Source organism: Cyanistes caeruleus, chromosome 4 (assembly GCF_971803275.1).
Source record: "Cyanistes caeruleus chromosome 4, bCyaCae1.hap1.1, whole genome shotgun sequence".
NCBI classification, from domain to species: domain Eukaryota; kingdom Metazoa; phylum Chordata; class Aves; order Passeriformes; family Paridae; genus Cyanistes; species Cyanistes caeruleus.
In genome coordinates, this window is record NC_141704.1 from 80,716,360 (window position 1) to 80,735,673 (window position 19,314).

At 41.1% G+C, this 19,314-nt stretch overlaps 1 protein-coding gene across 2 annotated transcripts in view; it reads right to left on the bottom strand.

Moving 5' to 3' along the window:
- Positions 1 to 2,193: 2,193 nt before the first annotated feature.
- The window catches only part of DERA (deoxyribose-phosphate aldolase), a 52,786-nt gene continuing 35,665 nt past the window's right edge, over positions 2,194 to 19,314 (bottom strand). The window contains exons 7-9 of one of the 2 annotated variants that reach the window (XR_015285939.1): positions 9,643 to 9,755; positions 6,066 to 6,196; positions 2,194 to 4,623 (exon numbers count right to left, since the gene is read on the bottom strand). Coding sequence is in view for 1 of the 2 variants with exons in the window: in XM_086886044.1 (XP_086742170.1) it covers positions 4,567 to 4,623; positions 6,066 to 6,215; positions 9,643 to 9,755 (320 nt within the window). In the remaining variant the exon portion in view is untranslated. Of the gene's footprint in view, positions 4,624 to 6,065; positions 6,216 to 9,642; positions 9,756 to 19,314 lie in introns of both variants that reach the window. The other variant, XM_086886044.1, reaches the window with a different exon arrangement.

Here is a 19,314-nt window from a genome sequence, read left to right on the forward strand (position 1 = left end):
CTGAGAGGAGACCTCACCAATGTCTGTTCTTATCTGAAGGGAGGGTCTCAGAGGATGGACCAGGCTCTGCCTGGAAGTGCCCAGTAAGAGGACAAGGGGCAGCAGGCAGAAACTGATGCTCTGGAAGTTCTACACGAACACAAGGAGTGTTCCTGTGTTTCCTGTGCAGTGACAGAGCATTGAGCAGATTGCCTAGAGAAGCTGGGCAATCTCCATCACTGGGTGTATTCCAGAACCCTCTGGACACAATCCCAGGTCTGTGCTCTGGGGTGGCCCAGCTGGAACAGGGAGGTTGGGCCAGCTGTGGTCCCTTCCAACCTGACCCATTCTGTGATTCCTCTACTCCTTCTGTACAGAAAGCAACACTTAAAAAAAAAACAAGAGTAGTCATTTCCAGTATGGCTTCCTCAGTTTGTTAACATTGTTTAAAAAGTCCTTTGTTTTCATCTCAGCTAAAGAAGCAATTTTAAATTTATGCTTTCTCAATTCGGTGTTTTCAAACACTCCCTGTGATCTCAGAGATCTGAAACTTTTATGCCTCAAGAAAGCTTTGCTGTATTTTTCTGCACCCACCATCCACTTACTCCTGCTTTTAGGGAGTGCAAGGGCTGCAAACGTTCTTGGTGCTTCTTTCTAAGTCTTATCACCTCTTAATTTAGCATGGTTCTGACTTTCTGGGACTTTAATAGCAACAGGCAATCACTAATTTTACCAATGGTGTCTTTACATAATAAGAATACTCTTGTCTCTGGTTGCCCTGTTACATAAAGACTGACCAAATTTCCTTTCTCTCCTGGGCAGGTTGCACCTAAATAAATGCAGTCCCCTCCTTTTACTCCTACCCCACAAAATATTTATCATCCAGCTGTAATTTCAGCAAAAGCTCACCAAGATTTGGATAAAACTTGCTGTTGTTGTTGGTGAGGTTTTTTTTCTCCCCAAGAGAGGCAAGGAGCCAAAGTTCCAACTGAGCAAAATAAAATTAAAAGTAGATCAGTTTTTTCTGTCTCGGTGGCACGTGCTATGGTATATAATGTATGTTCCCTGCTTCACAAAGGAAATGAAAGAATGGACTTATATGACTGATGAAATAAAGATATCAAAGTATTACTTGCCCCAGTTGATATGTGCACTTCACATATAATTACTATTTAATATCTTTGTTTCCTACAAATCAGGAAAAAAGCTTACCCTCTCTCCCAATTCCCTCTTCTAGTAAATAAGCTGATGCAGAATATTCTAGATTTGCAGCTTCTACTTTACTTTCTTCTTGAATTTATTCTCTTCTTTGCAAAGTAATGTGGTCTACAAAATGAAGCTATTTAAAATCCTAAATGAATAAGTGTTATAAAAATAATAAATTAGTATACAAGACTGACTTGCACAAAACATATGTTACACTCTGAAATATATTTAGACATGAGTGCATAATTGCCTGTTCCTTTTCTAATGGCCTGAAGCACAGAACTAAATCTGAACTTTTCCCAAAGCCTGTGCAGCGATGGAGCGCCGCCCCCTCCACGCTTCCCAGGAGTTCAGGTCCTCACCTGCTGCCTGCAGCCTCCACAAACTTCAGCTCAGCACAGCTGAAGAGCAGCAGGGGAAAAAGATGGGAAAGATGGAAAAAAAGGGCAGTGAAGGGCGAGGGTGAAGGGCAGCAAGCCCAGGAGCCCACTCTGTGAGCACTCCCAGCTCCTTGTGGGTGGGAACGCAGATCCTGCCACGCCACCGCCAACCTCAGTTTAGGACTTGTGGAAGCCCCCTGCATTTGGGGGTTCAAATGCACCAAACAGTGCTGGCACAAGCCCAGGAATGCTTCTGGCCCTGCCCAACAGCCCCACTCAGCTCAGCTGGCCTCCAGCCCTGTCCCAGCCTGGGATGGATCCCATACCTGCCCAGCAGTGTCCCGGACAGACCCCGGGATCAGCCACGTTCCCTGCCCCCAGCCCGGTCCCTTGCTGCTCCTGATGGCATCCCTGGCCCAGGGTCAACCCCTCACATCACCCAGGGCTGGCAACAGAGTCTTTGTTGGTACCAGCAGCTTCTGCAGGAGGGGTGAGAGACAAGGCTCTGGGTCGTGCTGGTGGCCCACAATGTGAATATAACTTGAATCACCACGGAGTTAAATAAAGACAACCAGTTGCTCCAAAACACTGAGCCTTCTGCTCATTCCTCGAAAAAGAACAACCCCCAAACCAGAATCATCTTTATTTGCATGTGTTTACAGACTTGTTACATATTTTTTTTTCCTTTTTTGAGAAAAGTTTTCAACAGAAAAAATGTATAAACCACATTCCAATCCAGCTTCTCTGGAAACAATGGTTGGCTTGGAGTCGCACAGTATTTCACATAGGTGTGTTTTTAATATTCCTGGAGAAGGGAAGTGGCTACCCTCAACTCTTCAGGAACTTCTCCCTCTGCAAACAGAGCTGTCACCCCTGAAGTCACCACCAGCAGCCCATGTGCACTTCAAAACTGTTGACAGAATTCCTCCTGGCAACTTCTTTCATCACCACAGTTCCCATGGAGACAGTGAGGTTGTTCTCAGAGACTCACCTCACACACTGAGGTGGCAAAGTTGGACCTCCATTAATTTTAAGGTACTACACAGAGTCTTCCACCTACAAACTAAAGCATCTCCAAAAAAATAGTTTCTATCTTCACCCTGATTGTCCAAAAGACAACAGAAAACAAAAAAAAGTGTGGTTTGCAAATGGCATTACTTCCCACTGGGAAAGTATGGACATTAATAACATGTAATAACATTTACAGAGATAAACAGCAGCAAAATCCACTATGTTGTGTCTGGGAGGGCAAGGCAGAGGGTCACACTGGCAAAAAACCTGGTGGGAACTGACCTCTTGTAAGAGGCTCTGTATTTCTGAAAGTTCAGCAGCACAATTTTGCCCTCCATATGCAGACAGGCACTTGGATTTTTCCTTGACAAAATTGGCAATGAAATCAGAAGGAAAACTCATGGTGAAAATGGCCATTTTCAAGAAAACAAACATAAAAACAGTCACAGCTCAGTCACACCTTCTGTGTTGAGACCTAAAGCAGAAAAGCCTTGGATGAACTATTTCCTGAGAAATTAAGGCCCATTTTTAATCCTGAGCACTTCATACATGATTTTGCTTTCTGTAAATGTTGTTTTTCTTGATTTTTTTTCTTTCCCCCTAATCAGCTTTCCAATCTGTCCAAGGTGTTTTGTAGCACCCTAGTGATTCAGGTGGTATGGCCAGATAAATAACGGAGTTATTATCTTTATAATAAATCTCTTTGTAATAAATGCACCTTGTAGCTTGATTTACAGCAAAATCCTCCTCCTCCTCCTCTTACTTTCATGATGAGACCTACTTAAGTCAGTGAGACTAGTCATGATGATAAGATAATTAAGTTTTTAGTACAACTCTGGTTAGTGAGCAGAATGCAGTTCTGATATAATGAATCTACTAGCTCCAGTCTGATATTCAAAAGGTACTGGTGATTTGGGTATTGTTCTTAATGTGCTCTGAAAAAAGCACATTTTTTTTTAGGTTAAAGCATTAAACCCAGTATAGGACACAATTCAGATCATCTTTTAAATGGAAGTATTTCTTTTGGAATGGCAAAGTTGAAGTTCAGCCAGCCTAGCAGTGACACCTGCGAACTGACAGTCAAACCCCCCCTACATTAAAATGGAAAGATTTGCATGAATGTGTTTTAAAATGACAGGAGACAGGAATTGGAGCTTCTAAGCAAGTTAGACTAAAATTTTAAGAGTGAAATGCCTAAAAATAGGCCCCTGAATGCATAGTTAGGCACCTATATAGAGACTGCTTGATTTTCAGTTGTTCTGATCACCCAGAGCTCCCATTAACTTCAGGAGCAACTGTGGATACTCAGCTGTTCTAGAAATCAAGCCACTTTTATTCAAGGGTCTAAATATGGATGTCTATGCCCAAGTTTGGGGGGGAAAATACAAAAAATAAAAAAGAGGTCTGGTTGCTTTTTTTTTTTTTTTTTCCCTTTCTTTTTTTGCTACATGAGACGTTTTATAAAAGAGGAGTAATAGCCAAGTTTCATTCTTCTTTCCCGTTACAATGGCTGAAACTGAATCAACAGAACAATTAATGGTGCAACACATCTGTGCCAGAAGATTTTGTCTGAGGTGAATGGAAATCTATTCCAAGATTGGTAGCTCTTAATTAGCAATCTGAAACATTCCATAGATATTTCATATTCTACGACTGCAAAGTGTTACCAGGCCACCTAAATCTTTTTCCTTGTATTTCAGTGTTGCCATTAATAAGCTTTTCAGGCTGGTCTGAAGAACTTTGCAAGATTAACTTTACAAATCTGTATGTATTAACTATTTAACTATTTCAGAAATGCCACTTTTTTTCTGCTTTTGGATCAAGTACAACCAGCAGACTTGAGCATATTTTTAAATACCATAAACTATAAAGAAGGGAGAATTAGGTCTTTAATTCTATCATATGCACTTGGTTGTCAGAAGACTTCTGACAAACCTGCTGTTTGCTTAAAGACCTCTTTTGTAAAAGTAATCCTGAGTTGGTTTTGTGTCTAAGCCATTGCCAGTTCATGCTGAAGTGCATAAGAGCCAGTCACATGATAGAAAATCTGCAAGAAAAAAAAATAAAATTTATGATGGAATTATACATGACTATAAAGCTGCAAGTGTCAAGGAAGTAACAAATTAAAGGCATGCCAGATGAGGATGATAGATATTTGTTTGTGTGTGTGAATAAAATATGATGTAATATCCCTCAACATGTTTGTTTTTGGGATATGAACTAAGGGCTCTTGCTGCTGTGTTTGGAAAGAAAAAGTAAAAAGCAAAGATTCTTGTTGCTGTTAACTAAGATTTCAAAAAGAGCCAGGTAGAAGCCAATGCTCTCCTCTGTCATCTGTTTTTTTCTATTCCAGTATTTTTGTTTTATTGAATGTAATGACTGGGACATTTTATCTTCCATGCATAGAACAGCAAGAACTTTGGTCATGGCTGGGGCATTTGTGCAATCCCTGGCAGATAAAAGATAAAACCTTTAAGAAATCAGAACAAATGGTGCAACACAATCACTGGCTGTGTTCTAACACCCAGCAGTGATGGCAGTGGCAAAGAGAAAGCTCATGCTGCTCTGTCATAACCAGGGACATAATTTTAGGTCAAAAGTGAAGCAGAGGGAGCAAGACAATATTTTCCTCATTGCAGGAGTGAGCCAGGGGTTTTCAGCAGTCATGTATATTAACCTGACATCTCTCAGCTGTTCTTAAAAATTTCTTAAAACGTGTCAGTATCTCAATTGCGTGGAAAGGTGAGGAAAGGGAAAAGACTGGTGGTTTTGTCCTCCCCCAAATCCCCTATACCTCATGTTTTCCCAGTAGCAGCAACAGGATAATGACTCTCAGATATTTTTCTTGGTTAAAGGTAATATCACCTCCTCTCCTGGGTTTAATGAATGTGAGAGCCAAGACCAGAAGCCTTCATGTTTTAATAGTTCCTATGACACTGCTCCCAATTACACAGCATCCTTCAGGGTTGATATCCTGTGCCACTGATGCAGATCATGCATAGACAGGTCAGAATCTCTCTTCCCACTGGGAACTTCTTCCACAGGAAACAACCAACATGGAAAAACTTCTCTATCAGCAGCACCCATATGTAGGATGAGATGGGACTTTCTCCAGTGGGAGGAAATGCACTGTGAGGAGCTGAGGCACAGACACAAAGGATCTGTGAGGCCCAGTCACAGCTGGGATCCAAGGGGACAGCACTGCCATGACTTTGAAAAGACTCTGTACATGCACAAACTGAACCCTTTTTGCCCAATTTTTGTGAAATTTTACACTGCAAACGTGGCCTAGACCACGGTCAGCTGCCCCAACATCAGAGCCCCAGACGTCTGTAACGACAGCTCAAACTTAAAGAAATACTGAGCTGGAAGTGAACCTGTCATCAATAATGAAGTAGATGGATGTTCCATTTCTGCAGAAGCAGTAAGCCAGCACATTTAGAAAGATTACTTTTGTTCTCCACGAGCTGTAAGCTGCCAGCAACCAACCTGCTGCTCGATGTCTCCCAGTAAACTGCTGGCACCCAGGCGGAAGAGCTCCGGTGTCAGCCACTCCACTCCCAGCTCCTCCTTCACCAGCATAAGCCAGGTAGTAGCTTCTTTGGCTGTCCTAATGCCCCCTGCAGGTTTAAATCCAACCTTTAGAGAGAGAAGAAATAAAAAACACAGACAAAAAAAAAGAAGTGCAATACACACTTTCATCCAGCATCAACCCGAGAAGAGCAGCTGATGTTTGTACGGCTGCAAAGTGCCTGGGATGTAACAGCTCTACCTGGTAAGGACCTGGACCAGCTCAACCCTCAGCCATCACTGCCAAAGATAACATTTTCATCCTGAGGGAGCAATACTTTTGACCCCTGTGCACTTTCTCAGGAGCTGGGCTTGAGGTCTAATGGGAGTATTTTGCCTCTAGTACAAGGGATTTAGGCAGGACTGGGATATCTGCATAATCACATAGTGTCATCATCACCTACTGCAAATCTAATTCCAAACACAGAATAACAAATATACAACAATAACAAAACACTAAAGATGCTGCATGTGAGGTGGCTGACTCGTGGCCAGCAGTGAGAATTGGCTGTATTTTATAAAAATCCTGTGCAGCACAGTCACACGTGATTTGGCTGTACATTCAAACCTATCACAGGTTTAATTTTCACTAAAATTTTCCAAATGGGAATTAAATGACGTCTGTCTTTATCAAAAATTGAAAGGTCTGTGCTTCACAGGAACTGCAGAACTTCTGTCCCCCACCACAGGTTGGGTGTGCTTTCAGTCCCTGGGTGTGAGATGTGTGCCATAGCTGAAGGTGAACTGTCACTTCTGCAAAGGCACAGACACCAAGTAAAACTTATCTTGGAGGTAAAGCATGTCTTGAATCCCATGATGGACCTGCTGTGCACTTGGCATACACCCCTAATGCCAGTCCTTTGGTTGTGTGCCATTTAAACACATCTTGTTCTGAGACAGAGCTTGTGACACTCTGCAATCAAACCCCTCATCGAAAATGCCAAATTGTTGGCCTGTAGCAGCTACCTAAACTCTTGAAAAGCAAGGAGAATCAGGAAAAATTCTCCCTGTATAAAAAGAAGTAAATCTGAACAACATGCAGCACACAGTGATTCTTCCTACAGTTTCCTTCTGCCATTAACCTTTACATTCTGCAAGAATTGTCATTTGGGTTTTGTATGTAAGCTCCCAAAACCTCACTACACTGAGGATTTCTTTGTGCCTCATGGATATAACAGTGGAATCAGAAAGTATCTGTTTTAAAATGTGTTTGGTAATCTGTTTTATATAGTGATTTCAGGACCAACAAACACAGAATAAATCCTTCTCTCATGCTGGAGCATTGTGATAATGGCATATTTCCAATAAGATTAAAAGGAACAAAAGCAGGAAAAGCTTGATAAATCCAAACCATGAAGACTGTATTTTTGTGGATGGACAAATAGATGTGTGAGTGTATGCATACATCTGTTAACATTAGGTTTCCAAAAAGAATTTAAAGCCCAGCAACTGGAAAAGCATTTTTCTAGATAATAAACAAAAACAGTTGGAATGGGTTTTCCCTCAGGAAGAGAAATTCTAATGAAATTTGAATTTAGATTTCTTCCTAGAAATACTACACCTCTTTGAGCTAATCTGTGACAAAAACAAGTAAAACAGAGTTAATAGGAGAATTAAAACCATCATTCAGAATTCCTTCTCCTTTTAGCAGATTCTGAAAGCTCTTTTCTTTGCAAAAAAAGCTGACAAAGACAAGCCTGTCCTCTCCTCCATTTACCAGCTTTCCACACAGCACATCTGACTGCCATAAAAACGTGAAAAGGAAGGGGGGTTGGAATTTAATTCAAGAGCAGTACAAAGTCCAGCTACCACTTTCCTGCTGTTTCACAGCATTTCATTATTTTGCTTAATAAGTTCATCTCCTCAAGAATTTTCTCTTCACCTTATATTATTAAAAGTAATAAGTTTTTCTGGATTGGGGGTTTTCCCAACAGAAAAACCAATTTATGTATGTCCTTCAATAATGACAGGAAAAGATTATTTCCCATTATATTGCACACTTTTCATATCACCACCACAGCTTATCAGTCAATAAATGTTACTCTGCAACTTGTTCCTTTCCTTGAAGAAGTTTAATTTCTATATTAACCTGTTTTTCCCAGGCAACACCTTGCTAGAAAGCATCCCTACAGCAGCAAAATTAGTTTGTTAAAGAAACCATTTAGAAATTTCTTGTCACTGATAATATTGTCTTCAGTTAATAAAAGTACAGAAAGTCAGTTTACATCTAATTCACCGACACACACATGCACACGGACACAAGCACTTACTCTTAATAACACATTTCATACCATGAATGCCTGCTTTGAAAGCAAAAGGTGAATTCAACATTTATATCCAGTTATGGGGACAAAGCTGTGCTAATGCAGCAGGGACCAACTTGTGGCACACAGTGCTGGTGCCCCAGGGATCTGCCTCATGCTGGGGCACTGATGGTGCTCCCACAGAAACAACACTACTGGAGCTGCTCAAATTATTGTGTGGCAGGGAGAGAGGCAGGAGGGAGAAGGAGGAGAGGGAACAGCCCAGGGATCCATGCTGGCCTCATCCAGATGGCTCCTGAGAGTAGATGGACACACCTCTAAGCTGGTGTCACACGTTCCAGCAGCCCCTGAAGCCATCCCAGCCCCCATCCCACTGCTCATCCCACATCCTGACATTGTACCTTGCAGGGCCACCTGCAGAAGGGGCAGAAGGAGAAGCTGGAGAGGAGGGAAGGGTGGCCAGAAATGGGGAGAGGCTCTTAGCTAGAGATCCAGCCTCCTGCCCTGGTGCTGAAGGTGAGGACAAAGCCCACTGCTGAACACCAGCACCAGATCCAGCTGGCAGCCCCCACCTGCCCACGGAAAGAGGAAGTGAGAGGTGGCTTAAGCCCTCCTGGGAATCTCCTCCTTTCTCAATGTTTCAGCAAAAGGATGAATGCACAGACAGTTCATCACTGGCTTTGCCGCTCATTCCCCTTTTCTCCACTGAGCTCACCTGACAGCAGCCTGATCGATAAACATTAAATACATGACATAATGTTCTTCCAACCCCTGTCCCCTCTCTCCCTCAGTCCATCCCAGGCACCAGGATACAACTGGATCTGCCTTCTTGTTCCCTTGGAAAGCCTCTGTGGCAGAGGAGGAAAGAGCAAAATGTACCCCTTGGGTTGCCAGGACAAAGTCTGAAAATACAGTTGTGTACACTGCACAGACTCGATGGCTCTACATTTGTATAGCTCTGTTGAGGTTTATGGGAGCATGTCAGCCACTAATCAGCCCTGTTATTAATGGACATGGCCATTTAAATGGTGAAACAAAATTCAAATCCAGATGCAGCAGGGAATGCTTCGATTGTATGAGGTTTTATGGAAAGAAGTAACAGTTCTTCAAGGGAGAAAAGACAAAAGTAAAAATAAAAATAAAATTAATATTAGCAAATCAATCCTAATACATTCTAATTTCCTTCTGAGTGAGCCTGTTTGGTTAATTTTTACAAAGGAAATGAGAACTACCTTGTAGCCAGTTTGCCAGTAGTACTCCTTAATGGCTCGCATCATGACTATGCCAACGGGAAAGGTCGCATTTTCCACCTCCTTTCCTGTAGATGTCTTTATAAAATCAGAACCTGAAAGGAAGTAAAATGTTTTATAGCAGTTTTAGAACAAGAGTCCCTCTGCACATACAGGTTCACAGCCTCAAAGATGCCCTCCTGCTTCACAGCAACTCCTTTACACCTATGTCCCTGTGGTGTACATAAATCAACATCTCAGTATTTCCACAAGGATCCTTGAGAATAGAAATGATTTTCATCAGTTTTGGTTTTTTTTTAAATTTAACTTTGCATCTACTTGGTCTCACGTCTGAGAGTCTGCTGTTTTATCTCCTGCAGCTGTTTTTAGGAGAAGGGAAAGATATCTCATATGTGTTTACTAAAAGAGCTGTGTAATACTGTAAACCAAGGGAAAACTCCCCTTTTATGCATTTTGCAATTGTGACACTGCAAGTTAAATCCACGGTCTGATTTAATGCAGTAACAAGGTCAAAACATCTGTGTTCTTTAAAGAACAAGAGTTAGCCTTGGCATACTTTTTCCTATTTTCTCACCAGTGAATAATATTCTCCACTGCCTGTCTTAAGACCTGAGTAACATTCTTGTGTATTCTTGCTGTTCTGCCTTGGCTTGAAAGAAATCCTGAAGCACAGTGTAACAAAAAGCTAAGAAACTAACAAAAAATAACATGCCTTGCAGTGCCTGATCCAGCACTGACAGAACACAATGACAAAACTTCTTTAATTTCATTAGGACGCACTTCACCCCTAGGAACCTACTTCTTAGAAAAGGTGTACTGTGGGATCATTAATTATCAAAAGTAATTGGGAGAAGAAGAGGGATAATTCAAACATCATGTAGTAGTGCATCATCCACTTAAGTCAATTGGAACTGCATCTGCTTCCACTTCAAATTTGGCTTGGGGTCCATTTTGTCTCTTATGTGAATGATGATGCCTCTACAACATCCCCTAGAGTAGGGAAGGGAAGTTTCAGCACTGGCTCTGAGTAAGGAGTTGCCTTGGCTACATTCTGTGAGCTGCAGCACCCTCCAGAGCGCCTTCCTGATGGCCCAGCTGATGGGCACAGAGCTGGGGCTCAGCCTGATGGCAAGGCAACACAAAGCCAGGCATGCTTCCCTGCCTTTTAAGCACAATCAGACAATGGGATCACCAACTTTGGGGTTTCTCAGGACACAGCTTTCTCTGTAGGCTTCCTGACCAGGCACCGTGTCAGCCCAGTGGTGATTCAATTGCACCCTCCTGTGACAACTCCCATCCTGGAGAGAAACAGCTATTTGCAAGGAGGATTCTAACTCCATGGAAAGTGCAGTGTGCAAAAGAGGCAATTAATAGCTGACAGAGCTTTGCAAAGAACAGAGCACACAGGAGAGACAATTGAGTTGCACATTTCAGAGCTGCTCCCTTCCAGAGAGACACCACAGACATCTGATAGTCACATTAAAACAAGGAGCAGTGGAAGTGAAACTTCAACATCACCAAATTATATTTTTAATTTCCCTTTCGAAACGTAGCACTTAAAAGTCCTTCAGTGCAATACTTCTCATTTTTTCTGCTATAAGGTAAGTCAAAGCTTTTATAAGTCTTATAATTACAAGTCTCTATGGTACAGTTTCATTAAAAACTTTCATTAAACAACAGCTGCCCTTGTATATGGTCTTCTAATCAATTTGGTCAAACAGAATGACTTCTAATCAGCTGTTGATAAAAATAGAAGATGAAATTTTAATTCTAATAGATTAACCACAAACTCAAGATAGTCTTCAAAATCCATCTAGTTCTATTCTCCAGTGGATTTAACGACTATTCAGCAACTCATTACTAAATAGAACAAGATGAACATTTTCCAGTTCATTAAAGAAATGTACTATGTATTTTTGCATTGTCCTCATGATTCGTTACAGGGAGTCTTAATTACAAGATAATGGATAATGGTTATTAAATGCAGACTCCAGTAATGAAGCTCTATTCATTTGCGAGCCTCAGAGACTGCAAAGAGGGGAAAATAAAATTACTAGCTTCAAAAGATTAACGGATCAAATTATTATTCAATTTTGAAAATCTCATTCAGACTTCATAGAAACAAGAAGAGATTAAAAACTAGTATTAGTACAAAAGTTGTGCATTTATATATTTATTTTTAAATAATATCTTAAGGCTATTACGAGAATAATCAGCTTTAGATGTGATTATTAGACAAACATACAGCCAATTTAGTAGCATCCTCTAACAATGAAAACAATACATTTTTATTTCCAGAACAAATTCTCTTTTTGACACAAGAGCTTGCTAGCAGGACTGCAGGCAGCCTCTTGCAGAAGACAGAGGACCCACACTAGCACAGAGAGCCACGATGGAAGGTGCTATCTACATCTGGATTTTAGCAGTGAAAAGGGGAATTTAAAAATCAAGTGCTGCCATAAAAAGCACCTCATTAAGCAAACTTTATGCCAGCCTTGTGATAATAAGGGAGTTTCACCCAGTCTGTTTCTTATTCAAGTGTCCAAAAACAAGTTTAAGGAATTCAGTTCAGAAGGAGTTTCACCTAGAAATTTAGGTGATGATTTAGAAACCTGAGTTTTATCACCCATCTTCTCATCTTCCTGTGAATGAATACACTCAAAAAAAATCAAGGCTAAGGCTAGAATACACACTGAATGGCTTTCCCCTTCCTTAGAGTCGATTACATGATTCAGTGAGGCATTAAATCCAAGATTTTACAAAATCAGTTACTCAGGGTCGACTTCTAGGCTTGGGGAGCCTGGAAAAGACCACACTTCCTACTTTTATTTTCCAGGGTGAAGCCACAACAGTACATTTCCTTTCAAGGTGGCAAGCCGTGTGAGACTCACTGAAGCAGGGAGATGGGATGAACCCTCCTGCTTAGATCATGGGTGGGTTCAACACAAACAGGCCATTTACCTCAGAAAAGTCCATTATTTATTTTTTTTTTCTGTTCTAGATACACAGTCTCATTTAGGAACGCTCTGGTCTCCCAAAAGGCCAGAAGAGCTTCCAGAACTGGCCTGCCCTGTGGCTGTCCAGCACATCTACAGAGATTTCCAGTCCATGTAACGTTGAAGTAGAGCCTGAGAAGTGGAGAATCTTATTCAGATGACAGCATCCAGGAAACACACTCTGATTCCATAATTAAGCAATAAGGAATAATAAACAGTGTAGCAATCGTGGAGTAATCACAACCTTTTGGCTGTGAAGTGTTTCAAATGCCCTTGGGGAATGATTATCTCCTGATACCTACAGACTCTGTGTTGCTGTCTTAGTCTTAATAAAGAACAAAGATGTGGCTGGCAGTTTTAAACAATAGTTTAGAGAGAGATGCTTGCAGAGGGACAATTATGCAGTGCTACTTTGTAAGTATTTGCAATGAGCACAAATATATCTTCATTGCTGCAACTGAGACATAACAATATGCAGTGACACAGGGGGAACAAGTATCCTTCCAAGGCTTCCAGAGCTGGTGGCAAAAAGTGGCATTCTGCTCAGAGGACCTGCAAACCCACCTGCTGTTCCTGCTGACAAGGCAGCAATGACAAAATAGTACCGGATCAAATGTGCATGAAGCCCCATTAGCAAGTCATCTTTCTATTTTATGAGCATCCACACTAAGGGTCTTCAGATTCACACACAATTAGCCTTACTAGGGGTGACCAGGTTAACAACCCTCTGAAAATAAGAGGCAGGGCAAGATATAAAAGGCTAATGTAGCAGCTAATTCTTGTCAGTTGAGTCATCCTTAATTGTCCTACTTACATGTCCTCATCCTTAATTGTCCCACTTACATGTCTTTATCCTGCCCCAGCAGCAAGATAAAATACATTCCCCGTTAGCTTCACTTTGCCGTGCAGAAGAGAATATAAAACTGTGACAATTCACTTTAGCAGGAGCTCACCAGGTAGCTTTAGCTCCATGACACGAGGCTACACTGCCAGACCACTCGGTTAGGTGCCTATGAGTGTTTTCACATGCCTGTGTCTCAGCTACCATCGAAAAATGCTGGTTTGTAACTTGGTCTGTTGAGAATTACCCGCTTTTTGCAACTCTTTTCAAAAAGTGCCTGCACAGAGGGGATAAAAAGTAAAAATCCCATCACAAGGCTCCACATTTAATGCCTGTTTACAAGTAGTACAGCCTTCTGAAAAGCCATCCTACCATCCCAGCTTGGTTTCCAAGACTCAGAATGGATGTTCCCTTTCTTGAACAGCACCTCCAGTAACAGGGGTTGTGCAGGCCAAACGATGCCCTTAGGAACACTTACACATGCACACAAAGGGACAAATTATCAAGTCCATACTTATGCAAAATTCCCTGTAGATGATGTCTGAAAGAATTCAGCATTGCTGAATTATGCATGGCTTGCTAATGCACTGTTGCAGCATCTACCACAGGTCTCCACAGAATACTATTACTTAATTAGTATTTGTTTCTTGTGTGTTCATTTAAAATGTTTCTTTAGAAAGTTCAGCAGGAAGAGCCATTCCATTGCTCGGCTACATAGCATAGGCACTTGCTATTTTTAGAGCATTCCTTCCAATCCCTCTGTGGCATGGAGGAAGAGGAGATAAATAATTGGCATGTGCTCCAGGTCCAAAGACCACAGCTGGAATCCCTGTCACTGGTGGCACCTGGCTCGGAGCCCCACTGAAGCCCAGAAGGAAAGATGCTCCCAGTCACCTCCCTGCATTGCCATGCAGCAGCAGAGCTGGAGATGCCAAGGTGCAGGAGTTCAGGCAATTATGTGCTGCTGGAACAGCCATTCCTCTTCCTCTCCAAGGAGGAAGCAGCAGGAATGACTTGCTGTGGGACACAGGAATTCCTGTATTGTTATCTGCTCATTAAATCTCCTGCTTCTTTACCAGGATCCCATTTTTCTTCTTTAAAAGGGTGTACCACACACTGCACTCAGGGGTGTTACAGTGTATGACCTACATTAACCTTATTTCTTTTTGCAGATGGCACTACTGGAGCTGCTGAAGCAGTTTGCCTAATGACACGTGACAAGCCAAAGGCAGAAAGAAGAAATAAATCAAAGCATCCCAACACCTAATCCTAACCTTACCATCGCTGGGGAAAACCAGACCTTTCTCTCAGCTCACCCATTTGCAGTGCTGATTTCCTCTACAAGCCATTCTGTGGGATATTTTCTGCCATGCTCCTGATTTTGAGCAAAATTCAAAATACAAGAGACATCAGCAGAAACCTCCTCTCTAGCACAGCCTGAGAGTGCAGCACAGTGCACCCAGGGCAGGAGGCAGTGCTGGTGGCACAGCTCTGGCCCCAGATTCCCAAATCCATGGCCTCCTCCAGCAATTACTGATGAAGAAACATAAAGCTTGTCCTCTCCTTTCAAACTGAATGCAAGCACTCTGGTTCTCAGCACTGAGCCACCTGCTCTGGCTAGGATGGGTGAAGAACCAAAATGCTGTGGGAGAAACTGCACTTGATTTGAAAACCTTCCCCTTTAAGCTTCCTTTACAAATACTGAAATGCGTGCATCACTTCCTTGTTCCCACTTAAATTAACCTAAACAATGATAAACTAGCTTAAAACGTGATATAATTAAAACAGCAGTGGTCTAGGTCAGGCTTTTTCCCTCTTGGCATTCTTGGTTTTGGATCAATACATCTCAGCCTTTCAAAATGTTGTCCTGTACATGACATATTACAGACTGAGGCTAAAACCCTGATATATCTACCAGCAATAGCACTGCAATTTGGAAGAAAATAATAAATATGCATGATGGCTTAGAATCACAGCACTACATGGCATATTGCATTCCATGTTTTAGCAACCACATTTAGCTTTGTGCTTTTTAACGTTGATAACAACTTTGAAACAAATATGTTAACATTAAAGCTCAGGTACACTTATGTATTGTCTATTAGCTTGTAACAAAATTACTCAAATTGAAGAAATAGCTGTTTAAAATCAATTTGGTAATACTCCACACTGAATAAAACAAGTAGAAAATCAGTCTACTTTATCAAGAAGGTGCTATGAATTTTAAAGATTTTAAAAAATCCACCATCCATAATACAGCCAAAATCATGACACTTCAATGTCATTTTGAGTGTTTTTCAACACTTAATGTTAAAAGCAGTTTAAGATTCTGTTCCTACGCTAACCCAGAGAAAGGCAGGATTGATTTTTGAGATTTAAAAGTCCATGTGTTAATGCCACAGTCAGAATCCATCCAGCATCCAGCCTCTTGGGCATGCAGAGGACAAAGAGCAGCATCAGCCCCTCTTCCACACTGTCCCCTACAACCAAATGGAGGCTTCAGTACCAGGGGGATTGCCAGGATCAAAGGTATTTTCCTTGAGCAATTGGAAGGGCCAATGTTTTGGCTTCTGGCTTTGCCTGAAAACCAAACAACAGGAGGTGCCAAATCTCACCAGACTCATCTGCGATCTGTTTGTTTCCACCTGGCTTTTACCAATCAGGTAGAACAGATTTCCTGAGGGATTGCATAGAGGGATGAATATTCCACTCCGGTGATCATGTGATTACCAGGAACATGTGAGGCACTTTGAGCTTATTTTTTATGACACTCAAACATCTTCAACACCAACAAGCTGCAAACACATCGATTTTATCATGGACTTCCTGGATTCTCCTGGTGCAACAAATATCCAAAGGGTAACACCCTGGATGGCCTTACCTATACACATAAGGCTTGTTTTTAAAGGGCATCAATCTTAATTAAAGTTCCTACTTTCCAGGGAATTTTGCTCCTCAGAGTGTTTCCTTTTTCCTTCTCCACCTTGATAATTTGGCATTCAGCAAAACTGCAAAAGCCCACATTTGTAGGCTGCAGTGTAGGTGAGAACTTCCAAGGACAGACAGACTGCTGTCAGTAGGGCTGTTTTGCAATGTTTCCAACTCTTCAGGCAGCCTGAATACCAAAAAACCTGCCAGCTCCCTTCAATGGAAAAAACAACCAAAACCCCTGACTGTGCAGCCACACTCTGAGCAGCAGGCACCTCTCTGCTGGTGGCCAGGGAAAGACTTCTGGTTTTTTAAGAAATCCTTTTTTCCTCCCATTGCATTATTAACAATGCTTACATGGCAAAACTAACAATTTTATTTCAAAGGGATGCTTTATGAAGGTGTGCTGCTGATAAATTCAGTCCAACTTTTCTGGCATAACATCTACTGAGCACTACTTGAATGAAGGAAATAAAAAAGACCAGTGAGCACCATCACAAATAGGGAGCAACTCATAAAAAGGTATTAAATATGCCAAGGGTTTGTTTCTCCACCTCCCTTTGTCAACAGCCTGTGTGCTGATCTTGCCACAGACTGCAATTATGGTGAGCATCTCAAAGCAAAAGTACCAACAATCTGATTGAAAAACTGCATGGGTTTTGGTTTAAAAAAAATATTTAAACCCATAGAGAAATGCTGATTTCACCAGTCCACCGGCAAAACAAAGATGATATTCCAGTCTTCAAATCTACATTTTATAGATAGGTTTTACATTTTTTAAAAATATATGTATTATCATTTTGAACTTTGGCATTCCCAGTATTTCTTTTTACTGAAATAGTGGGAATCAAAGAAATTGAATATCAAACTCTCTTTGTGCTAGATGTGTATATATCCTCATAGGTGTTTAGTGGCAAGTTATTAAATGTCACTATTCATCGAGACAGTACGTTTTATATCTTCCTTACAGGGAAAAGAAAAAAAAAATATCTATGTAAAATTTGCAGCAATATTTCAGAGCCCCACTCTGGCATCAATGACTTCTTCACTCAGATGCTCAGAAACAGAGGTGGCCAAGCAGAACTTCCCCTGTGTTTTGCTGAGCTGTCACGTGCCAAACGCAGAGGCAGGGACCGCGACCACCCTGCCTGCACCTTCCCTTCTGGCATAAACAGCAAAAAAAGCCAGCAGGAATTCCGTGTTCAGCATTTCCCAACATCAAATCACACACAAAGGTGTCTGATAAGTATTTACATTGGAAGGTGCTGTTCTGGGGTGAAGTACAGCAGTGTTACATACTCCTTATCTATGAACTAAGCACTGTATTCACTTCCATGGAGGGCTCTAAGGCCCCCAGACATCAGCCCAAAGCAAAACCACATTGTCTGCATTTAATTACCTATCTTTTCATACTTACTGTGATCCAAATGACTGAGTTAAACAAAATGGTTACTAGTAACAGGAGACCATTGATAACCAGCAAGCTGAGGTGGGTGTACGTGCACAGAGTTCAAAAAGAAAATGATGCTGCTGCATGCTGTTTACTTCTCCAGTGTGAATTTATAAAGTGAATTAGCAAGAATTAAAAGGATTAAAGTCCCAGGAACAGATGAAGTCAAAGAGAAATAGAAAATGGATTTACTCCTAAAAAAAAAAAAATTATTTAACAACTTATTAAAACAGTTCATCACTGTAATTAAAATCCAAGTGCCTAGAAAAAAGTGCCACAAGAAAGGTAATTATTTATGAGGAGACTTTAAAAAGCCATTCACAGTGAATTTGGGAGAGAATCATCCTGAAAGAGTTGGTAGTAAAAAGAAATTGTTTGTTTATTCATAAAACTTATTTTGGTCTAGCCTACCACTAAGAATCCCTAACATCTGCTCAATGGCAGCTGTAAGTAACATTAGGAACACTCAGCCAATTTATATCTTTCCTTTTTATTAAAAAGTAAACAGGTCTTCTTAAATTATTCACTAGTAAATTAACATAAAAATCAGTGCTGTAGCTAACCACATTTTGTGGAAAGGCATCTGCAAGCTCTGCATGATCGTGATGATCTCGATCTTTCTGCATTTCACTGACTACTTTACTCTTTATGTGATGTCCCACCTAATTTAGAAAATGAAAATGTAGAAAACTTACAAGCCATACAGGAGTCACTGCCATGAATAATACAAAATGCATCACTGACACCTCAAAAGCCATATTAGTTGCCTCCTTCTGACTTTAACTGATTCTGTTCTTTCCTTTGCCTTCTGCTGTATAAAAATTCCTCTCAAATAATCTCAAATCTCTGCTGCTTCTGTCCTTCATGAACAAAACATTCATTAGACAAGAAGGAGCAACAAAATAAAAGTGGTGTAAAGTTGCTAATTAACAATTATTTGTTCTCATCTGCAGCACTTTTTTACTTAGATGACAAAGTGCTCTGCATGTTCCCATGTTTCACTCCAAAAATCTGTTCTTAAGACACAGGCACAGGAACACTTCAAACCTAAAAGCTTTTCTTTACCTCTCACTAACTTTGCATTTTTAACTCAATCTCTTAAACATGTTAGAAGAAAAATACAGTACTTTCTTCTTGAGTTTCTCTCCCAGCACAGTTTTTATTTCATAATACAAGCAAATGCCTGCAAATGAACTCACCAAGAAGTTGTTCAAGGGCGCAGAGTAGCTCTGCTTATTTTAATAGGATATTTTTGTTTTACTTCTAGGGAAAAAAACAAGTGTTTCTGCAGTGATCTCTGGAGACAGTTTAAAGCTGAGCTGTAATTCTAACCCAGGCACTGGAAATAGCATTGTTACAACAGCACAGAGCCCACCCAGCTGAAGTTCCTGGAGGATTCTGCCTTGGAGTTCCAAGGAAGCTGCTGAGAAGCTGGATTT